This window comes from Zonotrichia albicollis, chromosome 2, assembly GCF_047830755.1.
Source record: "Zonotrichia albicollis isolate bZonAlb1 chromosome 2, bZonAlb1.hap1, whole genome shotgun sequence".
Taxonomy (NCBI): Eukaryota; Metazoa; Chordata; class Aves; order Passeriformes; family Passerellidae; genus Zonotrichia; species Zonotrichia albicollis.
The window spans coordinates 42,729,348-42,754,586 of NC_133820.1; the positions used below are offsets into that span (position 1 = coordinate 42,729,348).

Here is a 25,239-nt window from a genome sequence, read left to right on the forward strand (position 1 = left end):
CTCCCGTGCAGGTCTGCACCTGGAGGGGCAGAGTTTTGTACATGAGCAGAGGTAGAGAATTTATTTTTCCCAGCTGCTCTTAAATGCAATTTTCCTGGCTTGGGAGAAAAACAGTAAACCTGAATAATCATTCAATCAGATAATTCTAGTCTTCTACTTTTAATAAGATGCCACACACAGTCTGAGCCTTCCAGGAACTAACTGCTCAGCAGGAAATTCCAAGCATTTTCTCTTTTCTTCGTATCTCCATGAGGTGACAGTTGGCAGGGGTGGCAAAGGACTGATGGGAGAGTCTGCAGAGGAGGGATCTATCCTTGTTCCTGTGAAGACAATAGAGGGAAAAAAAAAAAAAAAGAGTTCATGAAGTATTAAAACTAACCACTGGGAACTTAGGGGCCTTTTTTGTACCTTGTGACTGAACGGCACTGTCAGGCCAATAAGGACAGAGCTCTTATCACCCAGAGGGTGTTTGGGCACTGGAATAGGTTTCCCTGGGAAGCAGTCACAGCACCAAAACTGATGGAGTTCAAGAAGCATTTGGACAACGCTGTGAGGCTCATGGTGTGACTCTTGGGGCTGTCCTGTGCAGGGACAGGAGCTGGGTGATCCTTGTGGGTCCCTTCCACCTCAGAATGTTTTATGACCTAAGATTCTCTCTCACTTTATCTATACAAAGCTCATGTCACAATCTCTGGGTAGGGTGTAGAGCCTGTGGCAGACATCCCAGGACAGGGCTGTGTGCCTCCCTACAGGTGATTCATGCAGCAGGTGGTTTTCCCTGTCTTGTGGGCTGTGGGCAGGAAAGCACACAGGTGCAAGTGAAAGTTTAGAGTAGGGGCAGGCATTGGTCAAGCTTAAGCTTTGTCTTTGCTCAGCCTGGAAAGAGGATGGGCAGGTGTCCATTCCCTAGTGTGGATCAGAAGCCAGGCTGAGATGGAGAAAGGCTTGGCACTGAAACCTGGCCTGGCCCTGCAGTAAAGATTAGCATGGCACGCTGTGTGCACAGAGCTGAAGGGATGTGAAACTACAGGGAAAGTGCCAGAAAGGGAACTGTGGTGGCTTGAATAAAGTGTATTTGATGCAAAGGGCCAGGACTGGTGACAGTACTTGGTATATGCAGTCCTTGTTTTCTTGAACATATCTCCAGCTTTGTCATGATCTTGTCACATCAAATCATCTACTTCAGTTCTCTTCCCTCAGTTTAACCACTGGGGTACAGGAACTCACCCTTACTTGGCATTGCAAATTGCTTTCTACCCTGGACCTGCAGTCTGGCAAGTTCCTTGAGCAAGGGCCTTTGCCTGCATCTCCCTCCCCTTCCATATTCTTCAGGACCGTGCCTGTGATAACAAAAGAGGTGTTGGGCCCTCACCTCACTTGCATGGAACACTGTAGCTCATCACTGCAGTTTCTTCTGAAAGACAAGAAAGAAAGTACTGGTGAGACACACTGTCAAAAACCCACAAAAGCAATCCAGCATTGAGCCACTGTTCCTAGGAGAGGTGTTCCCTCCATTTACAGGCTATAACTCCCCTCCATGTGACATGTGAAACCACTGGTGTGTGCCCCTGACTCTGCAGCTGGTCAGGATTCACCCAAGGCAGGAGGCTGCAAGTCCCAAAGAGTTCCATCACACTTATGAATGCTGTGCAGTTATGAATGCTTCACTTTCTGAAGGAATAGCAATCCCTGACATATTTCTAGCTTTTCTTCCCACTAGGAACCTCACAGAACGGAGGACAAGCTGGTTTTGGTTTTATTCTCCTAATGGGGCCCTTTCTCTTCTGAGTCATCCCCCCAGTGTGGTCCCTCTGCTTTTTCTGTCTCCCACAAAGCAAGTGCTCAAAAGCACAGCTCCTTGCTCCACTCTTGTTGGGAGAGCCAGACCCTCAGTGGTTCTACACACCAGCTTCAGGCCTGCAAGTTCTGGAGCCAGAGGGAGGAGGACCTACCATTTTGAGCACTAACAGGTTAAGTTCATGCCTAGAGAGCTTCTAAGGGACAGTCAGATAACAAGGTGAGAGATGGTATTGTCTTAGACTCAACAAAATTCAGAAATTGTCTTTCCCGAAGTACATTTGGGTGGTTTTTGCAGTACAGCATCTGAGCTCACCTGGCATATAGTAATCATAGATCTTGATATTGGCTGGTTTATGATCCTTCACTTGCATGTCCTGCTCCACCAGGAAAGTGTAGGTTTGAGGCTGTCTAGTCAGCTAAAACCAAAAAATGCAAGGATTAAAAACAGAAAGGGACAGAAAAGTCCTGTAAGACAACCCCTTTCACCTACTTGCACTCAGGCTCTGTAGATACCTCACCACTGTAACACATCTGTTCTGCTTTCTAGTCCATCTCAGAAATATCTTTTACTTCCCATTCTGTGACTTTTTGGTCACCAAATTTAACTCAGCTCATGGGGAACATAAAAAACCTGCAGAGTCAGTGTGCACTACCTATATGGTGTGCTAGTGTTCCCCACCAATCCCACCTTCCCATCCAGCTCTGCTCTGAGCTCTTTCATGCACCTGGCCTCAGTGGCTACTTTCTTATTCACAGTTACATCAGCTCTTATTCTCCAGTCTCACATAATCCTCATCATTAAGCAGACAAGTACAAGCTGTGTAGGGTAGTAGTTACATGACCTGCTGTTGATTGCAGTGCACCTTGTGTTTCCTGGCAGCTTGAGCTGAAATGTTTCTCTCTATTTTCTGCTCTGTGCTTAGATGTAATGAAAGCAGCAGCTCTGCAAGCCTAATGCATCCATGTGACACTAACCCACCTCCTGTAGGGCTAGCTTAGCTCAGCCTACTGACAGAAACCAAGGTTGAAGAATCACAGAAATGCTCCTTAGAAATCCTGGAGTTTTAAATACATGCCAGGTCTCATTTCTGGTGCTGTTTAGGTATTCATGGAGCTAGAAAAAGGCTGGAGTGGTTGTTAATCTGTTGATTCATGAGGCTGTGGAGCGAGCACTTTTGTTCACACAAGCATCTGGTTTAGTTTCAAAGGATCTTGGCAAAATCCATCAGCAATCTTGCATGCCCTCTGCTGCATTCAGGTTGCTTAAGAGCTTTCTAAGATTTCAGGCTTGCTTGGATTTGCTAGATGGATCTTATTGCTACTCCTCAGTCTTACTCAGGCACCATATATATGGACTATCAATAGTCACTTAACAGTGCCAACAGATGTAGGCTTAACATGAGAGTTTGCTGTGTTTCACTCAAGTTAAGTAGCCCTGTAAGTGGCTCAATGGATGAACAACTGCCAACTAACGCTTTTCCAGATCAACAAATGTGGCTGGTATGCAGGAACAACAGCTCTGGACAGTTAAAATAGTAATGAAACCAGTAAACAAGAGTAAAAGCTGTCAGTCCATAGCACCTTTTAATGATGATGGTAGCCCAAATTATACTCACTTCCTCCAGGTAGAGAACGACTTGGTCAGCTTTGCTTTCAACTTTCTTCACTAAAGGCATTTTCTTTAGCTGAAAATAGGGGGAAAATATCAGAAAGGCTTTAATAAAAAGCAGAAATATTCAGGGGTGTTTGTCCTTGTGAGAGTACGGGCAAATATTTACATGGCCAGGGAAGCTGTTGATGTAGGGAAAGGCAAGGTGCAGCTTGGAAGAGACTTTGAGTATAAGGATTTCTTAGAGAGAAAATAACCTGTTTCTCTGCCCACAGGAATGATCACATTTCAGCATACAGTCCTGCATGATGGACATCCATCACTGTTCCCATCCCAGCTGGACACAAATTCACAGTCTCACCTCTTCCAGTGAACCTGCCACGGGGCTGTATCCAGACAGCAGCTCCACTTGGATCAGGACCATGTTGGTGGACACACGGTTCCCTGTGTAGCTGCAGCAGGAACCCAGGGGACAGCACTAATGTTACTTTCTGAGCCATGATCTCCAGATACTCCAGCCCAGCTTTGGTACTCAGGTGGAGGAATGTGCCTTTCTTTCCAGTGTTTCTCCTTTAAGCACACCTGTTTCTACACTGTAATAAATCTTTGTGCTTCCCTTGTTCTTGCTTTTAATTGTGCCAAGGAGAAAAAGTCCCTTGGAAGCCTTATGGTATTACCTTCTTTAGGCATGGCGGGGAATATCACATCCTATGCCTGTTCTCTTGGCAGGTCTGTCCCAAAGCCAGGTGGGAGTACAGCAGAGGACAGTGGTGTGACAGCCAGGAGCAGAGTAGGGAACACTTAGGAGTAGGAGGCAGTCCCACAGGACCTTCACATCATTAGGTTTTGAGACCTAATCCCAGACAGGGGTGAGACCCAGAGACCTTGGGAGGATTGTGTGAGGGGCAGGGGACAAGGCAGGACTACAGTCTGAGCCACCCCTCTGGGGCCTTGCGCCTCTCACCCAGCTGGGGAGAGCACAGTGGGGTCACCTCAGCACTTGGACCCCAGGAGTGAAGGGGAACCCTGCCAGCAAGAGACTGGTGTGGTGCCAGAAGCCTCTCAGCACGGGGGAGGAAAGGGGCAGCTGAGTGTCTCCTACCGAGCATGGATGGTGACAGGGAAGCGCGTGGCGTCGGGCACGGCGCACTCTGTCTGCACGGACACGGCAAAGGTGGCCTCGCTCCTCCGGGGAGGGATGTGGTACCTCAGGATGGCCTGCCAGGACAGAAAGAAGCTGGGTGGCAGAGAATAGCAGGGTTTCTTTGCTGGAGAGTATTCTTGGCTAGACTCAGCTACTGTTTGCTGTCTTGTATTGGTGTAGAGAAAACCACGTGGCAGAAGCAGAGGTTCTGCTGGTAGTGCACTGCTCCTGGTAGATTTCTTGGAGGAGAAGAGCTGCTCTGGCTGGATGGAGATGATCCAGATTTCATTTGGGGAGTGGATGTTACCTTCCTGCTGCATCACAGTTACCCCAACCAGCCTTGAAAGCCAGATTCTTGCAAGTTACTACAGCAGGTTGTTTTCATGGTTGGCTAAGTAGCAAGAGTAACAGTTGCCTCCTCGAGCCAGGTCTCATAAGCTCTTGGAGGTCTATTATTCACCCAAGATAGCTCAGCTACCGTTGGAGGCATAAAATTAGCAGGATGGCTTTTGTTGCAGTGTTGGAAACAAAAAGGTTTAATAAAAGGCAAAATAACAAAGAGAAAAAAACCGAGCCAGGTGCAAGAGGCTCCTGGTGAAACATCTCACAAAAGTGGAGTTTCTTTGTTCACTTCTATTTCTAGTAAATTGCCCAGGCAGGACTTTTTGGCTTCTCTCCAACTGGCTATCCTTAAGTTTGTGGTGAAGTCCCCTAGGCCTATGAGGTGGCTTTTTCACCTAATCGAAGAGAGAAACTTCTGGGCTTCTTTCCTTTTTGAGGGGGCAAAGGATAGTTTTGTCACTCTGTCAACAGGGGGCACATTCCTGGCTTTCAAGGCTTTTCACCAGACAGAATTTTTCTTCCTGGCTGGGCTTACCTGCAGGAAAAGACACCCATGGCCCTGCACACGCAAGGTATAATCTTGGGCAATGGCTGGCAGCTCCACTGTCTGCAGCAGGAGGCGATTGCTTTTGTCTACTTGGAAGTTTTGGCTGAACCCCTTGGAAGTGAGAGAAACCTGAAGATCAGGTCTATCCTTGCTGAAGATGTTGGCTGCATACAGGGCTAGGGCTTCCAGAGCAGCAACTGTGTCCTGAGGAAAAAGAAAAACATCAGGAAAAGTGGGATTCCTGCCTCTTATGCATGCCCAGACCTTAGCCTTTTCATCCCTCATACTGCAGCCATAGCACAATAAGGGTTGAGTTTTTCCCTTTGGCTTTTAGCATGGGAATATCCATAACTCCCAGAATCTGTAAAACCATACACCCTTTTAAAATGTATTATTTTTTCCTTTTTACTGTGGGCTGTTAGAACCCATTGCTCTCAAAAAATCAGCATCAAATATGATGATGATGATGATGGCTCAAGGGGATTACCTGGGTTGAAGCAAAGCCTCCATATGGGTTTTGCTGCTTGGTGAGCCAAGACACAATCTTGGATGCCTTTTTGATTTCATCTGATGACAAACTTGACTTTGTAAGGTGAGCCATGAGGATACTAGATGTCAATTCCACATCAACAGATGGAGCCCGATACCAAGATAGGGAATCTTCTTCCTGTTTGGACTGTTGACTCCAGAATATTTGGTCATCTAGAGGTGGAGTGGGAACATTAGTGGAATGTGTAGCTGCATCTAGTGACTCTGGAGTTCTACTTAGCCCCTGTATATAGGTACTAAACAAACATGTACATTGGACATAATGCAGTTGGACAAGATACACATGCATCTGCTGTTGCATCCCTGTTTGCTGCCCACACCCGGCTTTTTCCAGCAACGCCTTTGGCTTGCAGGCTGGGAAGGAGTTCCACTATATCTGTGAAGCTCCCCTGGTTTGGGCGACTGGGAGGCCAGGACTGTGAGATGATCCATAGAGACAATGTGTCTCACAGTGTGGATATAACCTGGGCCGGCTTGGCAAACTGAGGCTTGGATAGACAAGCCTTGGACTCCCCTCTGGCAGTACCTGTCCCCCATACTCTTTCCCTCCATTCCAGTGGTGGTTCAACCCAGGGATTTCCACATAGTTCTGCCAGTGGCCCTCCCTCCTGCCCCAGAGTCCATGGTACCTGATATTGTGGCAGCCTTATCCAGTCTTTTGAGGATTTTCTGCCTGAGGGCCTTGTCCCCTGCCACTGCGAAGGCATTTGCAGCCAGTGCCAGGCTGTAGAGGTTGGGACTGCCAGTGTCAGCATGGACCAGGTCCCTTATACACTTCAGAGCTTTCCCCACAACTGGGTCCTAGGATACAATGGAAAGCACTCTTGTTATGTGCAGAGTGTTTGGGAAGGGAATGCAGATTCCAGTGTGCAGAAGAGTGTGGAATCCAAAGGCAGAGCCCAGGCATTGCCTGCGAGAGGCTGCGCACACAGCCCGCTCCTGCTGCGGATACTCACGGAGTGAGGCATCCCCGAGTGGATGAGAGCTATCACAATCACAGAGCTCAGCCCCAGGCCTTCCTCCACTGCACCCTGCAGACACCACAAAAGACAGATGAGGGATGCTATGAGAAGGGAGAGGGAAAAGTTTTCCAGTGCCTTCTGGTCCCCTAGCAAATGCCAGCACAGGAAACAGTGCTGGCCCTATTCCTTCTCCTATGGAAGTGACATGAATGGTATCCACTTTTAAAGGTCCTGCTTACCAGACCACTTCTCCGCCTCTCCCTCTTGGGAGAGGGTTCCCCAATCTCCTCTGGGTAGCCGATTCCCTCCCTCTGCTGAGCACACTCCCCTTTCTCCTCCCAAATGTAAGATTTTCAGTAGCAGATTTCAATACCAGGAGGGAGTGATGTTCCCACAGCCCCGCTGCAAGGTGACGAGTCTTAGCCCTTGAGATGGAGGTAAGGCAGGGCACTGTTTCAGTTCCCAAGTGCACATCATCAAATGCAAACCTTCATCATTCATAACTTGAAAAAGTGCCACAGTGACTAGGCAACCCTGAGTGTCACCCAAGGGTGACCCTGGGCACTTCAGAGCCTTCCTCCTGCAAGGGTTCATTTGTTCTTGGCACCCAAACTGGACCAGAAAGTGAAGAAGCTCTGAAGTACCTAATGAACTACCATTGACACACATCATACCATCAGACCATTGTTGAAGAGCTTCCCCACACTCTTGAAGCAGCCAGATGAAGTCTGACTTTTAATCAGGGCACTGGCAGCATCCTTTATGTTTTGTTCATCTATGTGGATGAAGTCCCGGGCTTGGCTGAAGGTCTTCAGGACAAGAGCAGTAAGCCTAGAGCCAAGGAAGGAAGGAGGATATAGAACTGAATTGTCACTTGATGCACGTCTCTAAGAGGAGACAGGAGTCTCTCTGTCTTCTGCTACATTCTCCCTGTAGAAATACCAGCAGGCCACAGCCCCTGTGCAGATGGAGAACTGGAAGCAGTGCACATGAGCCCAAGAAGCTTGAGGTCAGAGCCATGTGCAGCAAGAGAGAAAAAATTCAGTTCTTTAGACCTTCAGAGCTCCGCTAATTCCAACAGGGTGCTTTGCTGCCCTGGAGGGCTGACATTTAGTGAGCTCACTCAGACTCATTCCCAATCCCGCCTGAGCACCATGCATTTTGAAAACCTGTAAAGAAGGTGCCTTTGCTGCCAAGTTTTCAGAATCAGTCTTGTTTGGGGTGCTCAAGAACAAACAATCCAACAGGGGTACTTCAGGTTAGCTCATTGTCACATTTGACAGAATTGTCCCATAGACTAAGAGGAAGATTTTGTATATTTATCAAAACAGATAAACAGGGAAAATTGGGAAAGTGATGGCATATTGGGGCATGACATAAATGTTATGGAGTAAGAGATGGATATTGCTCTGGTTTCAGCTAGAGTGGAGTTGATTTCTTCTCAGTAGCTGTTACAGTGCCATGTTTTGGATTTGGCACGAGGATGCTGTTGAGCGAACAGCTGTGTGGTGCTTTATTTCCATCTGGGCTTAAGAGATGACACCTTCCAAAAAGTCTCAGGAGTAATTTCTGTTCAAAACTCCACACCTTCAGACTGCCTCAGTTTCCCCAGACCAAAATCCAAGCCAGCTTGAGCCTTACCAGGTCAAACTTTTGCTCCTCAGTTATGTCTGGATATTGTTGCTTACCAAGTGTTTCCTGGCTCGCTTCCTTCCCCAAAGGCACTGTATGAGCCGTCTGTGTGCTTGTACAGGAGCTGCTGCTGATATCCTGCAGGAAGAGGCTGGGGATAGTGAAGATGCTGTGTGCCTGTCCTGTTCTCCAGGAGCCAACCTGCCCCACCAATCCTGCTGATCATTACACAGAGCATTATCTCTGAGGAATTTAGCAGAGGGGTGCCGTGTACTGCGTGTTCCACTGACATGCAGAACTGACTAGCCCGATTTACACTGCTGCAATTACCACGATGCCAGGCAAGGGATGCTGCACACATCCTGCTCAGCACCAGGCCTCTGCTGAGGCTCCTTCCACTCAAGTACAAGTGGTGGACATCACCAGCTTAACAAGTAGGAATTCACTCACCGCTTTCCAGGTAGCCAATGGCCTTCTGTTTGATTTCTGGAGTCAGCTGTCCTGTTTCTTCAAGGTATCGCGTGATAAAGACATTTGGGGCAAAATGAACCATGTTCTGCTCACCACAGCCACTGGACATCTGGAGAAGCTCATCTATGTTGTCCAGTGCTGTTCCCATAATGTCACCTGTAGGACAGAACCACAGCTTTGGAAGCCATAAGCATTCTTGCACGTAAAACAACTCTGGTCTCACAGATTCTCCAGGTAACCTGCTAGGACTGATCTCAGTTCACCTCTGCCCATGTGATGTTTACAGACTGCAGGAACAGTGATTTGCTACCTGGCTGTCTCTCCCCTGCTTTGGTGAAATCATACATCCATCCAGTGCCACTTGTATAGGAGAGACAGGATACTGCTCTGGAAGACAGCATCACACCTTGCTGTACATATTCCCTTTCATTACTTTATTTGCTAAAGAAGACACAGTGGCACCAGAAGACATGTGCATGGCAAAATATTACTTCCCAAGACTCTTCTAAAAACTCACCTAAGAAAGAGATGTGGGCTCTCTCTGACCCAAGGACAGTGTTCTCTGGCAGAATGAAAGAGATGGTCTCTGAAGCTGAAGTTCCTGCAAACAGCAAAAACATCAGAACAGGCATGAGGAAGATGGCAGAGTCACAGGTGTCCCCCAGGAGATGGTGTAAACAGGTCTGGGATCACCTCATCAGTTGGTGAAATCAGCATTCAAAAGAGAGGATCAGATAGAGATCCAGCTACGCATGGATGGGGATCTGTGATGTGGTTAGGCTGTGGCTTGATGTTGCCAGGAGCTTTTAGTACTGGGTAGGGCTGAATGGCTTTGCCTACCCATAAAAGCTCCAAGATCCCTGACTTTCTGCTCCCTACACGCCTCCAGAGAGTCCTAGAGTGTGCAAACACCACACTGCTTCCATCTGATCTCTCTGTTCTGTGCATAAGCACAGCCCCAGTAAGATAGTACTTGGGGCTCTCTGCACCTACCTTCAGGGCACAGGAGTGAGGTGTGGGTCTTCTCCTCCAGCTGCCCCTCTGCCTGGTAGGGAAAAGGCTGGTCAGCTCAGAAAGGAGAGCAGTAAAATCAGAGAGCAGCTGTGCAGCACCCCACCTTTGTGCAAGCACCTTTTCCATCCTCGTGGGCCTTGGCAAAGGGCTTCACACAGACGGCAGAGACATCCATGCCAACAGTGAAGTTGTACTGGGAAGCAGGTTTCTAAGCTGCTGCACGGCCTTTGACCCCACTGCCCTGCCAGCAAGCAGTTCTGACATTTCTGTCCCTTGCAGTGGAGGAGCTCCAGTCTAATCTACCCTTAGAATTGCTCCTTGACCAGTCTCCCTGAGAGATGTGCCCACCTCCCCAGCTGATTCTTCCTTCCCAGAGCCACCCACCAGACTGTCTTGAGCCCAACCCAGCTCCAGCCTCTCCAGAGCCCTGCAGTGCAGCCTGACCTTCACCAGCAGGTGTTTAACCACTGTGTCCTTTCCTCCCGACTCTGGCACAACCGCTGTATGCTCCGTGCAAACATCTTCCTGCTCCACTGCCTTGGCAGTGACAGTGAAATTCACCTTCCCTAAAAAGCAAAACATCAGGAGGCTGGCTGGCACATCTGTGCAGATGTTTTAGTTGGCTCAGCCTTGGGCTGCTCACTCATGCTTTGCACAGAAGGCTAGTCTCCCTTCCAGCCCAGCTCTGGCTTCCTCAAACAGCTCTGCCAGTGCTTCCCGCCCCTGCCCCTCCCTTGATCCCTTACCTAATTTTGTAGCCTTCACATCCCAGGAAAATGTTTTTGCTGAATCGGGGCACAGGCAAAGAGTGAACCTGACATTTTCATGAAGAAACTCAAAATCCCTGGAGTCCATTAGGCTAAGCTGGAGCTAGAGGTGGAACAAAAGGGAGTTCAGGATACAGAGCTGCTGCTGCTGCTGTGTTTTTCCATTCAGGTCCTTGATTCAAATAACAATCAATCCCACAAGTCAGGGGTATTTTAATGGGCTGTTGCAGTATCTGTGGGACACCAGCAGTGTCCCACGGACATGCAATCCACATTTGTAAGGTTTGGCTTCTGGGGAGGGATAAACTGATCAGTGATGGCTCTGTGTGGAACTAAATTGAACAACTTCTTTGGTGTCCTTTGCCAAGTGCCTAAGCAGGCAGCCCCTCTGTTTGGGTCTCTATTAGTAAAGGAGTTCCCACACATTCCTGTGCTCCAAAGCATCCTGGAGGGAGCCACTCACCGCCATGCACTGCTCCAGGTAGCTGAAGACTTTGACCTTCAGGGGAAATGACTCTCCCCGGAAAACGGAATAGGGCAGAGTGGGTTCCACGAAGAAGGGCTTGAAGCTCCGCAGGCTGGTGGTCTCTGAGATTCCCAAGCCATGGCTCTCCGAGGTGCAGAAGGTCATGGCTCTCCAGTCTGTGATACTGTCAGGTACTGTGACAGCTAGCTCAGCAGCCCCTGAATCACTGAGGAGAAAACAGAGTGGAAGAGGGGTTGTCCCCATCCTGGATGGATTTCTCTTGAGAAGACAAATACAGAAATTCAGACTATGAAATGGAAGTGCATGTGAAGGCATGGGGATTTCTGGCATGTAGGACAGAGGTATGGGAAGAATAGCAAATAGATAGGCAAGGAATGACTTGAGAGGAAAATGCAACCCAAAATTTGATTCTGAGCAGTGCTGCACCTGAAATTCTTCTTTTGTGTGGGCACAGAGAGCTCACAAGGGTCTGTGTTATACACCCAGTCTGTGCCATGGAGTATAGTGTGATACTTCCTATTGGGAAGGTGTGGAGACAATAGAACATGTCTCTTCTGAGGTGCATATTGACAGGACAAATGGTAACACACAGCTGGAAGGTGGGAGATTCTGACCTGACATAAGGAAATACCATGAGGATGGTCAAACATGGAAACACAGTTTGAGGAATCTCCATCCTTGGAGATACAGAGTGGTTTACTACAACTTGATCTAACAGGACCTGCCTTGTGTAGAATGTTGAGCTATGGCACTGTGGAGGCCTCTTACATCTTGCAAGAGTGTGTGATATTAAATTCCTAGAAGTATTTGGAAAATCTCAAGCAGAGACAGGAACTGAACCAAAACTCCATTGTCCTTATCCACTTCTTCATACCTCCCTCCTTTACTTTGTGCACAGAAGGCAACAACGCCCTGTCTCCTGCCCATTCCCTCTACTTTCTACCAGAAAGTCTGTATGCCTGTGGAGCCACAGCCTGTAGTTACTCACTTGATGGGAACCAGAGTCCAGATGAATGTCTCTGGGAACCACGTACGTGCTGCTGCTGACTCGCTGCCCAGCTCGGTGTGCTCTGCCTCAGCAGCTTCAACAGCAGCATCTGCTTCTGAGTACAAGCTCTCCAGGTCTGGCAGCTCATCAAAAGCTATTGGAATACAAGCATTCATTCAAAGGCAGAGCAACTGTGAAACCAGGATAGAGCCCAGCCAGGAAAAGCTCAGTTCTCCTTCCCTCCCACTCCCAGCCCAAACCCCCTTGTCCTCTCCAAAATGCCCTCAACTTCATTATTGTCTTCTGCAAGACAACTCAGGAGGCCAGGGGGATTCCAATGCGTGTGCTCCCCCATGAGACGTTTTACCTGCTCACAGTTTTGCTCTCATTCCCTGCAGATACTCCCCAATGCCAATCTTGGTTCATTCTCTGGTTTCCAAAAAGACCTTTCCTAGTCTCACAAACAGATTTTCTTTCCTGAGACAGATGCCTCATTTCCCTCCTTGACCATATTGTCTTCCTGCTCACCAACTGAAGCTTCCAAACCGGTTCAAGCCCTGCAGCCACCTCTCTGCCCCTCCAGGGCTCTGGACACACACTCCTGCCAGGGCTTTTCCCTTCTCCCTGTGGAGCACAGCTCCTGTACAGCCTCCCACTCATGCCTGTAAGCCATCCCAGCTCCTAAGCACTCTGCATGTTCAGCTGCCCATGTGCAGCCTATATGTTACCCGTGCTCTCCAAAGAAACAGGAAAAATGGAGATGTACACATGTAGTCGTAGTCAAAAGTGGTCTGGGTGCGGCACTCAATTGGAGACTTGATTTTAAGGCTGGTTAAAAATGTTAGACCTGCATTCTGGAGGAAAGAAGGGGACAAAAGAAGGCATATTTCTGTGGAGGGGTTGGTGTGTCTGAGGGTCTGTCTCTTTCCCCTCCTCCCACCATATCACAGCTACTCTGTGTTGCTTGGAGGTTGTGCACCTCAGCATAACCTGCTAATTTATATCAGGTAAGAAAGCAGAACTGTCCTGCTCCCAGAGCCTGGTCCTCATGCCAAAGGACTGTGGGGATGACCACTTGCATGTGCATGCCTGTACATAAAGTCATTATTTTGGCACCACAGTTTGCTGCCCACCCTGATCCAGACTTTTCTTTATCATTCACTGCCATTCCTTTCTACTGTTCTTTCTCTCCTTTCCCTGGGCTCCCCTTTTCTCTCAGAAGCTTTGCTTCTCCACCCTCCAATTTTCTCTGACACAGGCTGACAATCCACACTGCTTTCAATCCATAGAAAGTCTAAAGGGGGGCAGTGGGGAGTTGGGTTCTAGGAATCTGCCTGATCAATGGGAATTTATCATGCTGGGAGGACAGAGTGTCATTGATCTTTTAGTTCAGAGGGTTGGCAAATTCAGATTGTGAAGTCACCAGCATTTACAGGAAAGACAGTCTGTGAAGCTACCCGGTGCTGACCTGGGATACAAAAGGGCTCAGATCTGGTATTTCAGCCCTTCTGGAAATTAGATTTACCTTCAGAAGTTCATAAACATCTGGTTGGGACACTGCATAAGAGTATCTGTTGTACATGAACGGTGACATCATTCCTGGTGAAGGGGTGGTCTTAGAGGCACCAGTGATGCCTGGGCTCTTGTGGATGGTGCAGTAGTCACTGTAGATATCTGTGAGGGTGCTGAGCTGCTCCTGAGCATAGCTGAACATATTATACACCTGTAGAGAGAGAATGAAAACAGTACAGGTCAGTGTGAGAGGTGTGAAGAGAGATTTCCTGTGACCTCAGAGGCCAAGTTCAGGTCCTGCCTGTCACAAAAACCCAGCCCCAAGGAGTTTTGAATTTTATGGAGAGCCTTCACAAATTTTGGATGCATAGCACCAGAGAAGAACATGAGCCCCTCTGGGGTATGGCTGCATAGCTGTGGCCAATTCTAGCTTAATAATTGTACCTGTGAAGTAAATGCAAACACTGAGGACACCTTCCCTGCATGGGAGGAACATTGGACAGCTTCTTGTCTGACTGAAGACACATCCTGGATCCACCAAGCCAGTGTAAAGAGGCAATTCAGGTGTCCTTAAACCAAGGTCTAGAGGAGAAAAGGATCCCTTCCACTGCCAGTACACCACCTAGAGCCCACTCTGTGAATGGAAGGACTGTCTGGTTCATGTGAGCTGGAACAAAGACATGGAGCCTACCCCATGCTTGGCTTTTTTTTTTTTAACATGACTTTTTTTCAGACCACTGCCATGTATCAATTCAGGAGATGGATGTCTCTTGCCTTCTTCTTGTCACTGTGGTGAAGCACTGTAAGTTTAACCAGGATGTGACTTCAGGCTGTAGCTGGGGACGACTATGGGTTATTCTAACAGAATACACCCTCTAGACACTGGAAATTTTGGCTGGTGTTTGATGTTGGCCCTCATTTTTTCTCATTAAGCCATGCCCTGTCCCCATTCAAGCACTTGTTGGTATGTCCACCGTGCCTTATCAGCCAGCAAAGGTCAGCACTGGAGTGACTCACACTATCCCTGGACAGCTCAGCCTCTGGCCTCAGGAGGAGGACACTTTTGTCAACTGCACGGATGCTGCACAGGGAGCCTGGTGCAGCCTGCAAACGGACCTGGACAGTCGATCCTGGGAGTGCCACTGCTTCTGAGAAGCCAAGCTTCACCTGAAACAGCAGGAGAAAGGGGGACTGCAGATGCTGAGAGACGAAGGAAAGGGGAAGCTGTGGTTACTTGATTCTGCTGCATATCTACTGCCAGTTTGCAGATCATTAGCCACCCTCCAGCCTACCTGCCCCTCTGTGCTTTGTGCACTGCTTACGTGGTTCCTGAAGCAGCTGGAGACTTTCAGACGCAAGGTGTCAGCTGCCACTTGTCCCTCAGGGAAGGCAATGTAAACAAAGAGGGTAGCCATGGATGAAATGAGGTCAATGGGCAGAGTGATGTAGAAAGACCCACTGTACTGACCTGAAGGAAGAAGGAAAAATTGAAAAAGTGTGGCAAGGTGCAAGGAATCCTTCAATCCAAGGATTACAGCAGCAATGTGCTCTTCCTCTGTAATACTGCTGTACAGATTCTTGCATAAAAACTATTCTGCCTTGCTTCTGGGGAGGCCATAGCTAGGCCAGGATGGAGGTTTTTATAGCAGTGACCTTGTATCATGACACATTTTGGCAACAGTGAGCACTGCAAAGAGAAATGAGTCTTTCCACTTGAGCCCAGAAAGACTCCATAAGTTACTTTGCCGTTTTCCTGCTTGGCAGATAAACTCTGACAGTTTCATCATTTGATCAGAAAAAGAAAAAGAAGGAAATTAAAAGACAGAAAAAAGATAGCATATTTCCTATAGGTTTTTTGTGCCAGCTCCGTGGTTTCCTGTTAGTGTCAGATCTCTTTTGTCTCCTTCTCCATCTAGGCTGGAAAGACTTTCTCATTGGATCCCTAATCTGTTCCTGGCAGTTAGATGCCCTTACCTGACAGTGGATCAAGAAGCACTGTTGTTTGGCCATGATGCACAAGGGACCCTCTGGCCATAACCTAAAGGGTAATGAACAGAACGAAGGGTTGAGAGTGCCTCTGCTCCACGTTTCTGGGCCAGCAAAGGGCCCTGTGCTGACACAGACCGGGCGCAGAGCTGAGCTCGCTGGTGCTGCCCGCACTCACCAGGTGGTAGAAGTGTGCTCTGGCAGCTCGGTGGCCCAGCTCTGTGGCGAGTATGTGGTAGTGCACAGTGACCTGCTGCACGTCCCCACAGGCTGGCACTGCCTGCAGGGGCTGGATCCTCACGGAGCTGCGGCTGGAAGAGTAGAAGGCCCTGAGTGGGAGCGATGCGGTGCCGTAAGAAACCTTCACGTTCCGACCGTTCGTGTCCTCCGGCTGGGACTTTGCCTGCGGCACAGAAAAAAGTGTCTGAGGATTTCCTACAGCTCTTCATACACCAAAACCAAGGCTGACTAAACAGTGGGCTCTGAACTATCCCAGCATAGGGTGTCTACTTCCACCTACACCAAGTTCAATCAGTGCTTTTCTGTGGAGCTTGACATTTGCCTGCTGTCCCACACTCTGGGATAACTAGTGCCTAAACAGGAGCAGGGAGCTGTACACTGCTAGGGCTTTAGCTGAAGTCTGAAATTCTGCCATGCTGCTGCTACCCTGGGAGCAAGCCAGATCATTTGACTATGTAAAGTGGTTTATCAGCCCCTGGATCAAACCACTGAAACCTTCGCTTCTATCTGGTATATTTGGGTAAAGTGTTAGTATGGATCTGCCCTTTTAATGTATTTCAATTCTAATGATCTGCTTAGCTCCAGACTGGTTTGTAATAACTGGTTCCTAACCTGTAGTATAACTTTACTGCTGTTGTCCCATGCTGATGTCTCTAAGACGAAGGAGGCCATCCCAGTGTCATCTGTGAGGTAGGTCTTGGTCTGCTTCCTGCTCCCATAGGACACTGTAAGAATCACCTTCTTGTTCTTCAGGGGTGTCTCACTGGCACTTCTGAGTTCCAGCTGCAACAATGCAGAGAACAGTCAGAGAGATGGAGGCCTCAGGATTGAAAATCCACCTCCCAGTAGAAGTCCCAGTCCCTCTCTCTGCAAAGGGACTCTCAGTGTGAATTTTAACCTCTCCAACCCTTCCCCATTTATGCAGCAGCCATCTCATCTGGCAAAGCCACAGATCCTGCAGTCATACCTTTGAAAAACCTCTTGGTTGATATGTCAGAGGAGGGACTGGGACAGAGGATTGTGCTGGCAGCTTTGGGCAGCTCAGAACAAGGGGACCCCTGGGCACTTCTGTGCCTACCACCTGCTTAGGCCCAGCCACTGGGATTTCCATGTTTCTTCCCTTTTCACTCACATTTCCATAGTAGGGAGCTCCTTGCTGATAGTAGTAGCTCGTCCCCCAGAACTGGAGAGTTGTGATATCAAAAGTGACCTTGCAGTTTTCAGTGGTGTTGAACTCCACCCCTGGGAAAGACAGGAAGCACATGCAGGTGAGTAGAGTGTCTAAGCAGGCATCAAGATTGGATAAACTCAGTGAAGGGGTGGACTATCACTCATAGGGCACTGCAGTTTCTCCATGCAGCTTCAGGAGTCATTCAACACATATGCACTCAGCTAGAGTGCCTCCTACACTCTGATGCGACAGAATGACAGCAATCTGGCTGGAGATCTCTGTCAGACACTTCTCAAACACTCTTTCCCACTTTAAGATGGTCCAACTCATAACTGTCCTTTTTAATTCTCCTCCCCTCCTCACAGCAGTCACTAGAAGGCAGCATTTTTCCTTGCCTTTCCCATGTCAGCTCTAGCATATCTCCTCCCGTGTGCCCATCTGAAATCACTGCAGTTGTTTGTTAAGTGAATGTGTGTCACTGCTTCTGGCAAGGGGCCATGAAACATTTTCTTTGCAGGAAGAAGAGGAAGGCTTTGCAAAATCTTGTGAGAGTGGGAACCTTATAAAAAACATTATCTCCCTATCTGGGATATAGAGATAAATCTAATGAGGCGCTAATAACAGTACAGTCACGGCCTTGGTTATGTCTAGTTGCTCTGAATAACATCTCGTTCCAATGGACTGTCCTAAAATGGGGTTTAAAAACAAGAGAACCTGTCCTGGCCCACCTCTGTACACACTTTTAATTTGATGAGAGGACAAGAGAAAGCAGCTCTTGCCTATCTCTGTCAAAACAAAATGACTGCCAGAGCAGGCATCAAGACTGAATGAACTCAATTGTCTTATAGATAAAAACCCAAAGACAAGTACATTTTACGAGTGTAAAATAGAAGATTTTCCACAAAGTGTAGAATCAGTTTTTTTCTACCTGTTCCACTTTCTTTCAGAAAAGCCTCAGCCTCCAGATTAAAATCATAATTATCACCATGCTTCCGGTGGAAAATCTTAGTATTCACTTCAGTGGAAAAGCAGCCGTCCTCATTCGTCTGGGAATATGAAATTGTATTTGTTAACCAATCATGAAGGCAAAAAGAGTGTTCTGTCCCTTTGCCCTCTCCCCTCCCTTCTGCAGGAGGGGTGGGTGCTCCCGTGCTCACCTCGCCGCTGTAGTCCTTGCAGATACTGCGCTTGGCTTTGGAGGACCTGCGGTTATAGCGGATGTGTTTGCGGCACACCACGGCCCTCACGCTGCCCTGCACTGCCTTCCCATAGCTGTACCTGGCAAAGGGAGCACAGAGGGCTTACACTCACACAGAAACACTGCCTCAGGTGTGAGGCATGTCAGCTTAACCCTGTGGTTTGCAGCCATACAGCCCAGCAGCCTGCAGCATATTCACGGGTCATCGGCTCAGCAGAGGAAGTACAAATGGCCTCATCAGATTGAGGCAGAAGGCACTGCTGAGCGAGTTCTCTCCAAGCCAACACCAGCCCCACCAGGCAGGGCTAGGGGACACTGTGCTGGCCACGAGCTCAGCCATTATTCCTGCAACCCTGTCACTAACAAATACAGCAGAGGTGCTGTACTGTAGGGCACAGGCTACATTGAGGGAACGCACTGTCACCTTCAGACTCACAGAGAAAGTAGGGAGAGACAATATGGAGAAAGGTGAGAGTCCAGGAGGATTGTTTGGCAAAGGGTGACAGGGTACCACCTCTTGGGGTGAGGGTAGGGTTGGCAGAGACCATTTTGAGCTCAGTTATTGATGGCTGTGCATTTTCCAAACCAGTAAAAATGCACCTTCTGCCACGATAAGTCAGCTCACATGCCACAGACGTGGAGAGGGAAGTTTTCCTCTAGGATGGTGACCACCTGAGGCATCTGGATGGAGACACTGAACTTGGGCAGCACTGTGTGAAAGCAAGAGAAAGATAATTCAGTGAGAATAGAAAGACTTAATTTGCTCCAATCCTTCCAAAGTGGTTGTTTACAGAAAATAAAATCTCTCCTTTCGTTCCAGCACATTGCTGGTAGGAATACACCAACAGCCCAGCTAGGAGAATGGGACAGGAGTAGGCAGCTTGAGTCTCCTCCCCAGAGCACAGCTGTGGGACAGTGTCTCAGTCCCATCCTCAGGACATGGGGGAGGAGGAAGCCAGTGGGCCTGGGTGAAGGTCAGCGATTACACCTGTGGGCAGGCAGCTGCACTTCCCAGGAGACAGCCCAAGCAGCACAGCTGTTCACAGCTGCATGGCCCATCCAGCTCTGTGTGAAGGGGTGTGGCTGGAGGCTGGCAAAACACCTTTCTCTGCTGCCACCAGCTTCCTGAGACTCTTACCATACTCCTCCACCCTGAAGGTGCGTGTGAGGCCTGGCACTCTGATGGCGTACTCTCCAAGCGGTGCTCCTGCAGCCAGCGGGAAGGACAGATCCACAATGCCTCCCTCAGGTGCAACATCCAGCCACTGTGCAATTCGGTTCCCCTTGGGGTCCTGCACAGGTGGAGCAGAGACTAGTTATTTTCCAGTGCAAAATGACTCTTCTGCAGGATGTCCAAGATACCAGGGCATGGTCTGACCACATATTCTCTTGTCCTGAGGGCCCAAGTCTATGGCACAGCAACAGTGCTCAGGTGAGCCCAGGCTCAAAGGGCAAAGGACATTGCTCCCTGTCTCATTGACAAAGTAAATCTATCATATCATTGTTTCCTGGTGGCACTGCCATCTCTGACTGCTGCAAAGCTGTTGTTTACTGCCTGCCTGTCTCACTAAGAGAAAGAAGTGGTCCTTCAGAGATCTCTGTGGTCACCTGAGCTGGCACAGCCCACAAGGTCACTGTAGAGAAATTCCGCCTAAGGCACAAGGTACTGGGGAGTGATGTCTTGAATCCCCAGGAAGAAATGGGGAAATGAATCCAGACTCCATGCAGGGGAGCCACTGAGGCCCAGTCATGAAGGGCAGTGCTCTCCCAGTGCTGGTTCTGGGAGGGCAGGGTGTAGAACTCCAGGTACAGCCACACTGCCCAGCCAGTAGGAGCTTTGTGATGGGTTGATGGGATTGCTCCCATTCATCCTGAGGTAACTGACTTTCTGCATTGATATTTCCCAACCACCATCTCCAAACCTGTGTCCTCCCCAAGGTGAGAAGAGTTCATCACTTACAATAAAGTAGGAGCTTTACCTTCAGTTCCACCAGGCGCTGCTGTGGGGAGGAAACAACAGTCACTGGTGGGATGCTTTCAGATAAGTTACGTCCACCTCCCTGGTATTTTTTATTTCCCCAACCATCCACCAGTCTTCTCTAAGCAATTCCCAGGGACTGCCCATAACCCATGAGCAGCTGCTGTCTTGTAGGTGGTGCCCAACACTGTTTGTAAGCACCAAAAGCAATTTTGATGTACACACATCTCCTGGCTGGGCCAAGCACTGATCTAGAAGACATGCAGGCAGCTCATAACATTTCCAGACTTCAGGCATCTTCCCTCTTGACTTACTGTTTCACTGCTGGCAATGAAGTTCTGATCCAAGGTCACAATCCGCAACTTGACTACAAAGCAAGAGGAAAACAGGACTGGTTGAAATGAAATCAAGGCTTTCAATAGTAAATAACAAGAACACATGGCTAAGAAAGATGTGTGCATGTGCTTCACTGACAGGGTGTGGGCAGCAGATAGAGCCTTCCACTCCTAGGCCTATGCCCAAAGCCCTGCTAGGAGCTGGCAGCCTGCTAGAAAAGGTGTGAGGAGAGGCAGTGTGGAGCTTTCTGGGAAGGCTGGCAAACAGCATTTTTCTGGACAGTGGGCCTGTGGTGGGCCACTCAGTCTTGCCTGCAGTGAAGGCCATCCCAGTGCAAAGTGTGGAGAGGCACGGGGCCAACAGCTGAACTCTGCAGTGATCCGAGCTGTGCAAGGGCAGTGGTGGGACCTATAGGTCTGCAATCCTCACCTGAGGAAGTCTGTGGGGAAGAGAGGGGTTGAGAGCCCTGACAGACAGACATGCCTTTGACTGGAGCAATCATGAGTACAACACTGTGCCTTCTAAATCTTTTCTCACGCACCAAGGAAAACAGACAAGCCCTGTTCACAGCGGCATACAGCACGCTGACACAGGAGAGAGATATTCCCAAACCCCTCTAAGCCTAGAAGTGATGTGGCCCATCTCCCTTCCTGAGCAGGTCCTGCTCAGAGGACTAGAGTGTCCCACATTTTGTGGCCTGAGGACCACTCTGTCTCTCACAAGACATGGCATTCTGTCCATACCAATCTGTCCAGGTTTGTACACAGGTTTGTCTGTCTGGATAAAAGTCTTCTTGTCTGCATGCTTGATTAGGACTTTCTGTTTCTTCTGGAACTCTGAGTTGGCTTCCATGACTGTGATAACAACAAAAGCCACTTCCTCAGGGTTTCCAACAGGAGGAGGGACCTGCAGGTATAGTTATAACCATCATTCAGAGTTGATCCCATTCACTGATTCTGAGGTCTTTGGAATAACAATTATGATATAACTTTTGGGTTACTCTAGTTCTTCTTGCCTGAAGAGTTCACAGAACATTTCAAAAAGTTTTCTAGAAGGGTAACATATTAGTGGGGCTACATAGCAGATAGGACACTGGCAGACCTATCCAGGCTGAAGCAGAAGATTTACTGGCCAATTAAGATGTCCTCATGGGAAGGCACAACTCTGCATTCCTGCCCAGCAAGAGCAGAACCCATGCCATATCCACCCTAGTGAAAACCCTGGAAAGTATCTTCCTCACCTGAAAGCTTGTGCAATGGAAGAAGGGGAGCTGAGAGATGGACTGAGAGATCAGAGTCTTGTTCCCAGCTCCGCTTTGCAAGGTGACCGACACATGGATTGGGACTGCTTGCTCTCTGCTGAGCTGGAGACACACTGTCTCTGAGAAGGGGTAGTAGAGCTGAGATGGTATTGCCACGGCATAGTTTCTGTTGGGAAAGAAAAAGAGAAGAGAGAGAGGAGAGAGAGGAGAGAGAGGAGAGAGAGGAGAGAGAGGAGAGAGAGGAGAGAGAGGAGAGAGAGGAGAGAGAGGAGAGAGAGGAGAGAGAGGAGAGAGAGGAGAGAGAGGAGAGAGAGGAGAGAGAGGAGAGAGAGGAGAGAGAGGAGAGAGAGGAGAGAGAGGAGAGAGAGGAGAGAGAGGAGAGAGAGGAGAGAGAGGAGAGAGAGGAGAGAGAGGAGAGAGAGGAGAGAGAGGAGAGAGAGGAGAGAGAGGAGAGAGAGGAGAGAGAGGAGAGAGAGAGGTTAAACTGACTTTCTAAGAGGGCAGGTTTTGACCTGTATTTAGGTACTGCCTAACAGACTTCTGCCCTCTTCACCCTGCTGTCACGACACCAGTGGGACATGACACTGTTCTCATCCATGGGTACTGCAGACATTGACACTGAGGCAGTGCTATATGCTATATGCTGCATGCACGTATAAAATTATAAAGTGACTGCCTTACAAACTGAAAGTGAAAATAAGGTGAAGGGACCTCCCCATGTCACCCAAGGGATCAGCACCACCTCAGCTTTCTTGCAGGTCTCCCAAGTCTTCAGTGTTTTCACGGAACCACACTACATTACCACCATCAGGTTTTTTTTTGCTGGTTTTCCCACTGTTCTTGGGCCCAGAAACAAATACCCTCTGCGAGGGACCCAGTGTCCCAACTTCATGTCCCAGCCCCAGAGACTCATAAGCACCTTCACTTCAGCTCCTGACACTCTTATCCTCTTTGCACTCTACTTGCTCTCCTATCTCTCCATCTACTCTGAGCTGCAACCATTACATCAGAAAGCTGTTCACAGTTTGTTTCCATCTTTTACTGTACTGTAGCACCTAGGACCAACAAAAAGCCAACATTCAAGCAGATTTCAAAATTCTTGTCACTGACTCCGCCCACTCACTGCCTCTGGACAGGCTCAGCCAGCAGCATGTTTTGCAGGAAGCAGAGGGCAGGGCCTGGAAAGATCAGAAAAGCAGGAGGAAGGGAGATGACCTGCTGGCAGTTCTCAGCTGGAGCTCAGCGCCCTGGCGAGACGGAGTCAAAGTTCTGCTGGCCAGGAGCCTTTGACTGCTGTCACACTCAAGTGCTGCCAAGCTGCCTTGAGGATCTCAAAACACATAAAAACAACATTTTGTTTTTCCTACTTGAGCTGACTCATGGCACCTCCCTCCTGCTGATTGTGCCAAAGGATGGGACAAGCACTAAAATTTTACTGCTTGAAACCTCCCATACCCCTCCTTGCTTTTAATGATCTTTTACTCTGGAACATTTTCTTACACCCCTTTAACATTTCATCCTTGCCCTTGCCTTCTGAGCTATAAAAGTAAGAAAGAACATCTCTGGAGCTGTCATCCAAGGGTCCCAAGATCCAAGCTGGATCACAAATCTACGAAAAAAATTGGAATACAGGCAGGACAGCAGACAGCCTATTGAAGGAAGTGGTATTTCCCTAAAGCAAAGCTTCATGCTGAGGGTAACAGTGGCAAGCAGATAGCAGTAAAGCACATCCTTTGCGTGGGGGCTTGTCAGCCTAGGAACATGTCCTAGAGGAAGTACTCCCATTGGAGAAGGTTTTTAAAACTAGGCTTGTGCACAGCACACCACATGGAGCAGGAGGGAACCCAGCTACAACCCCCTGCTGTATTTTTCACTGTAACATCTACTGCTCAAGCACAGTCATGCTTCTGTTTGCACTTGTGCCATGGCTGCAAAAGCAAACGCCTTCAAAAAAAAGCCAGAACGAGTTCACAAACCAGGACATCACAGCAGTGTCTGCTGGAACAGGAGCTGCATTCCTGACAAAGTATAGGAAGAGAAGCTGTGCTGGGAATTGCCCTTGAGAGAGGTCTGAGGAAAGGCGTGGTGGGAGCAGATGGCCAGCCAAGCCTGAACAAACACACTGCTGTACCAAGAGCATCCCTACCAGATACTTGGGCTCATGTTTGCTCACTTTGTAAAGACACTCATCTTTGCTGGCTAAACTATTAAATGGTGACCTATGTCTCTGGGAAGAAAGGCTTAGCCCAAAGGAAACATGTTCTGGAACACAGAATGAGATGTGAGATATTGGAAGGTCAGAATTAAGCACATGCAGAAAGCTGGCAGAGTGGTTCTGCCTGAGTCCTTGCTGAAATACACTGTCTACATCAAAGGCACTAAAGGAAGAGCCAATCAGCAGGGGGAATGTGGGGAAAAGGCACATGGAAATCAAGCAAAACCTTGGGAACGTGAGAAATTATGCCTCTCCAGAAAAACACTCCTCACCTTAAGACTTCTGTCCCATTTCTGTCAGCTACTGCCACCCCCACCGGGATCCCTCACAGACCAGAGCACATTTGCAAAGCAGTGATGTTCTTACAGCATTGCAGGCATTCCAGCCGTGCTAGGCAGGAGAAGGATGCAGCCCCACAGGAAAATGATCCTCCACATAGCTGAATGCCGGTCGAATTCCTCCAAGGAAAGCTTAGCCACTCCTCAATACCCCCTTCTCCCCTGCTCCTGCTGTCTTCCTTCTCCCCCTCATCCAGAGCCGAAGGAGAACGCAACTCCTGCCCTAACCAGACGCCCGTTCCTCCCTTGGCTTCAAAATCAAGGTGGAGATCGGCTGCTCGTGGCTGGAATGTGGGCGGGAGAAAGGGGTGGCGACCGTGTTTACTGCCTACAAACCAGAGGCAGCTGCTTCCAGACTGTAAGGCTTGTCGGTGTTTCCCTGGGAGAGGGCTTGTCTGCCTTAGGCAGCACAGCTGCTGGCAGCAGCAGTACTTAGTTACTGTATTTTGGTATAGGGCCCCAATTTAAATAAAATTTTCCCCAATTTTTTACTGGGACATCATCAGAAACATTTGGGTACTAATTAATTCTTTGTGATGTCGGTGGATTTTTCTCCATGGTTCTTCTTCTGTAGAACTTCTTAGTATTACTTGCTTCTTACTGAAATTTCACTCCTGCTGGTTGTCTTTCTGTTTTTGTCTCACTAGTTTGGACTTGAACTCAAACTCCATTTTAATTTTGGAGACTGACAT

General features: G+C 48.7%; 1 protein-coding gene across 3 annotated transcripts; it reads right to left on the reverse strand.

The window, feature by feature from the left end:
- Positions 1–140: 140 nt before the first annotated feature.
- Positions 141–24,822, reverse strand: LOC102067868 (alpha-2-macroglobulin-like protein 1). 3 transcript variants are annotated; one of them, XM_074534969.1, is made up of 36 exons: positions 24,576–24,822; positions 21,974–22,160; positions 21,477–21,639; positions 20,712–20,764; positions 20,399–20,416; positions 19,558–19,711; positions 19,045–19,129; positions 18,379–18,499; positions 18,150–18,267; positions 17,183–17,292; positions 16,663–16,833; positions 15,989–16,213; positions 15,799–15,862; positions 15,147–15,292; positions 14,842–14,991; positions 13,838–14,035; positions 13,079–13,166; positions 12,313–12,466; positions 11,301–11,529; positions 10,817–10,940; positions 10,515–10,636; positions 10,050–10,101; positions 9,574–9,657; positions 9,036–9,212; positions 8,642–8,723; positions 7,628–7,784; positions 6,948–7,022; positions 6,621–6,792; positions 5,930–6,144; positions 5,431–5,646; positions 4,512–4,627; positions 3,771–3,861; positions 3,417–3,485; positions 2,114–2,216; positions 1,373–1,414; positions 141–320 (listed from the first exon to the last, which is right to left on the reverse strand). In XM_074534969.1, the coding sequence occupies exons 1-35, from the start codon at positions 24,644–24,646 to the stop codon at positions 1,374–1,376; spliced, it is 4,401 nt and encodes a 1,466-aa protein (XP_074391070.1). In that variant the 5' UTR covers positions 24,647–24,822; the 3' UTR covers positions 141–320; position 1,373. The 3 variants fall into 3 exon arrangements, with proteins under 3 accessions (XP_074391070.1, XP_074391072.1, XP_014126841.2); XM_074534971.1 differs by having other exon boundaries at positions 14,941–14,991; positions 20,399–20,419; XM_014271366.3 differs by having other exon boundaries at positions 20,399–20,419; positions 24,576–24,821.
- Positions 24,823–25,239: the final 417 nt, after the last annotated feature.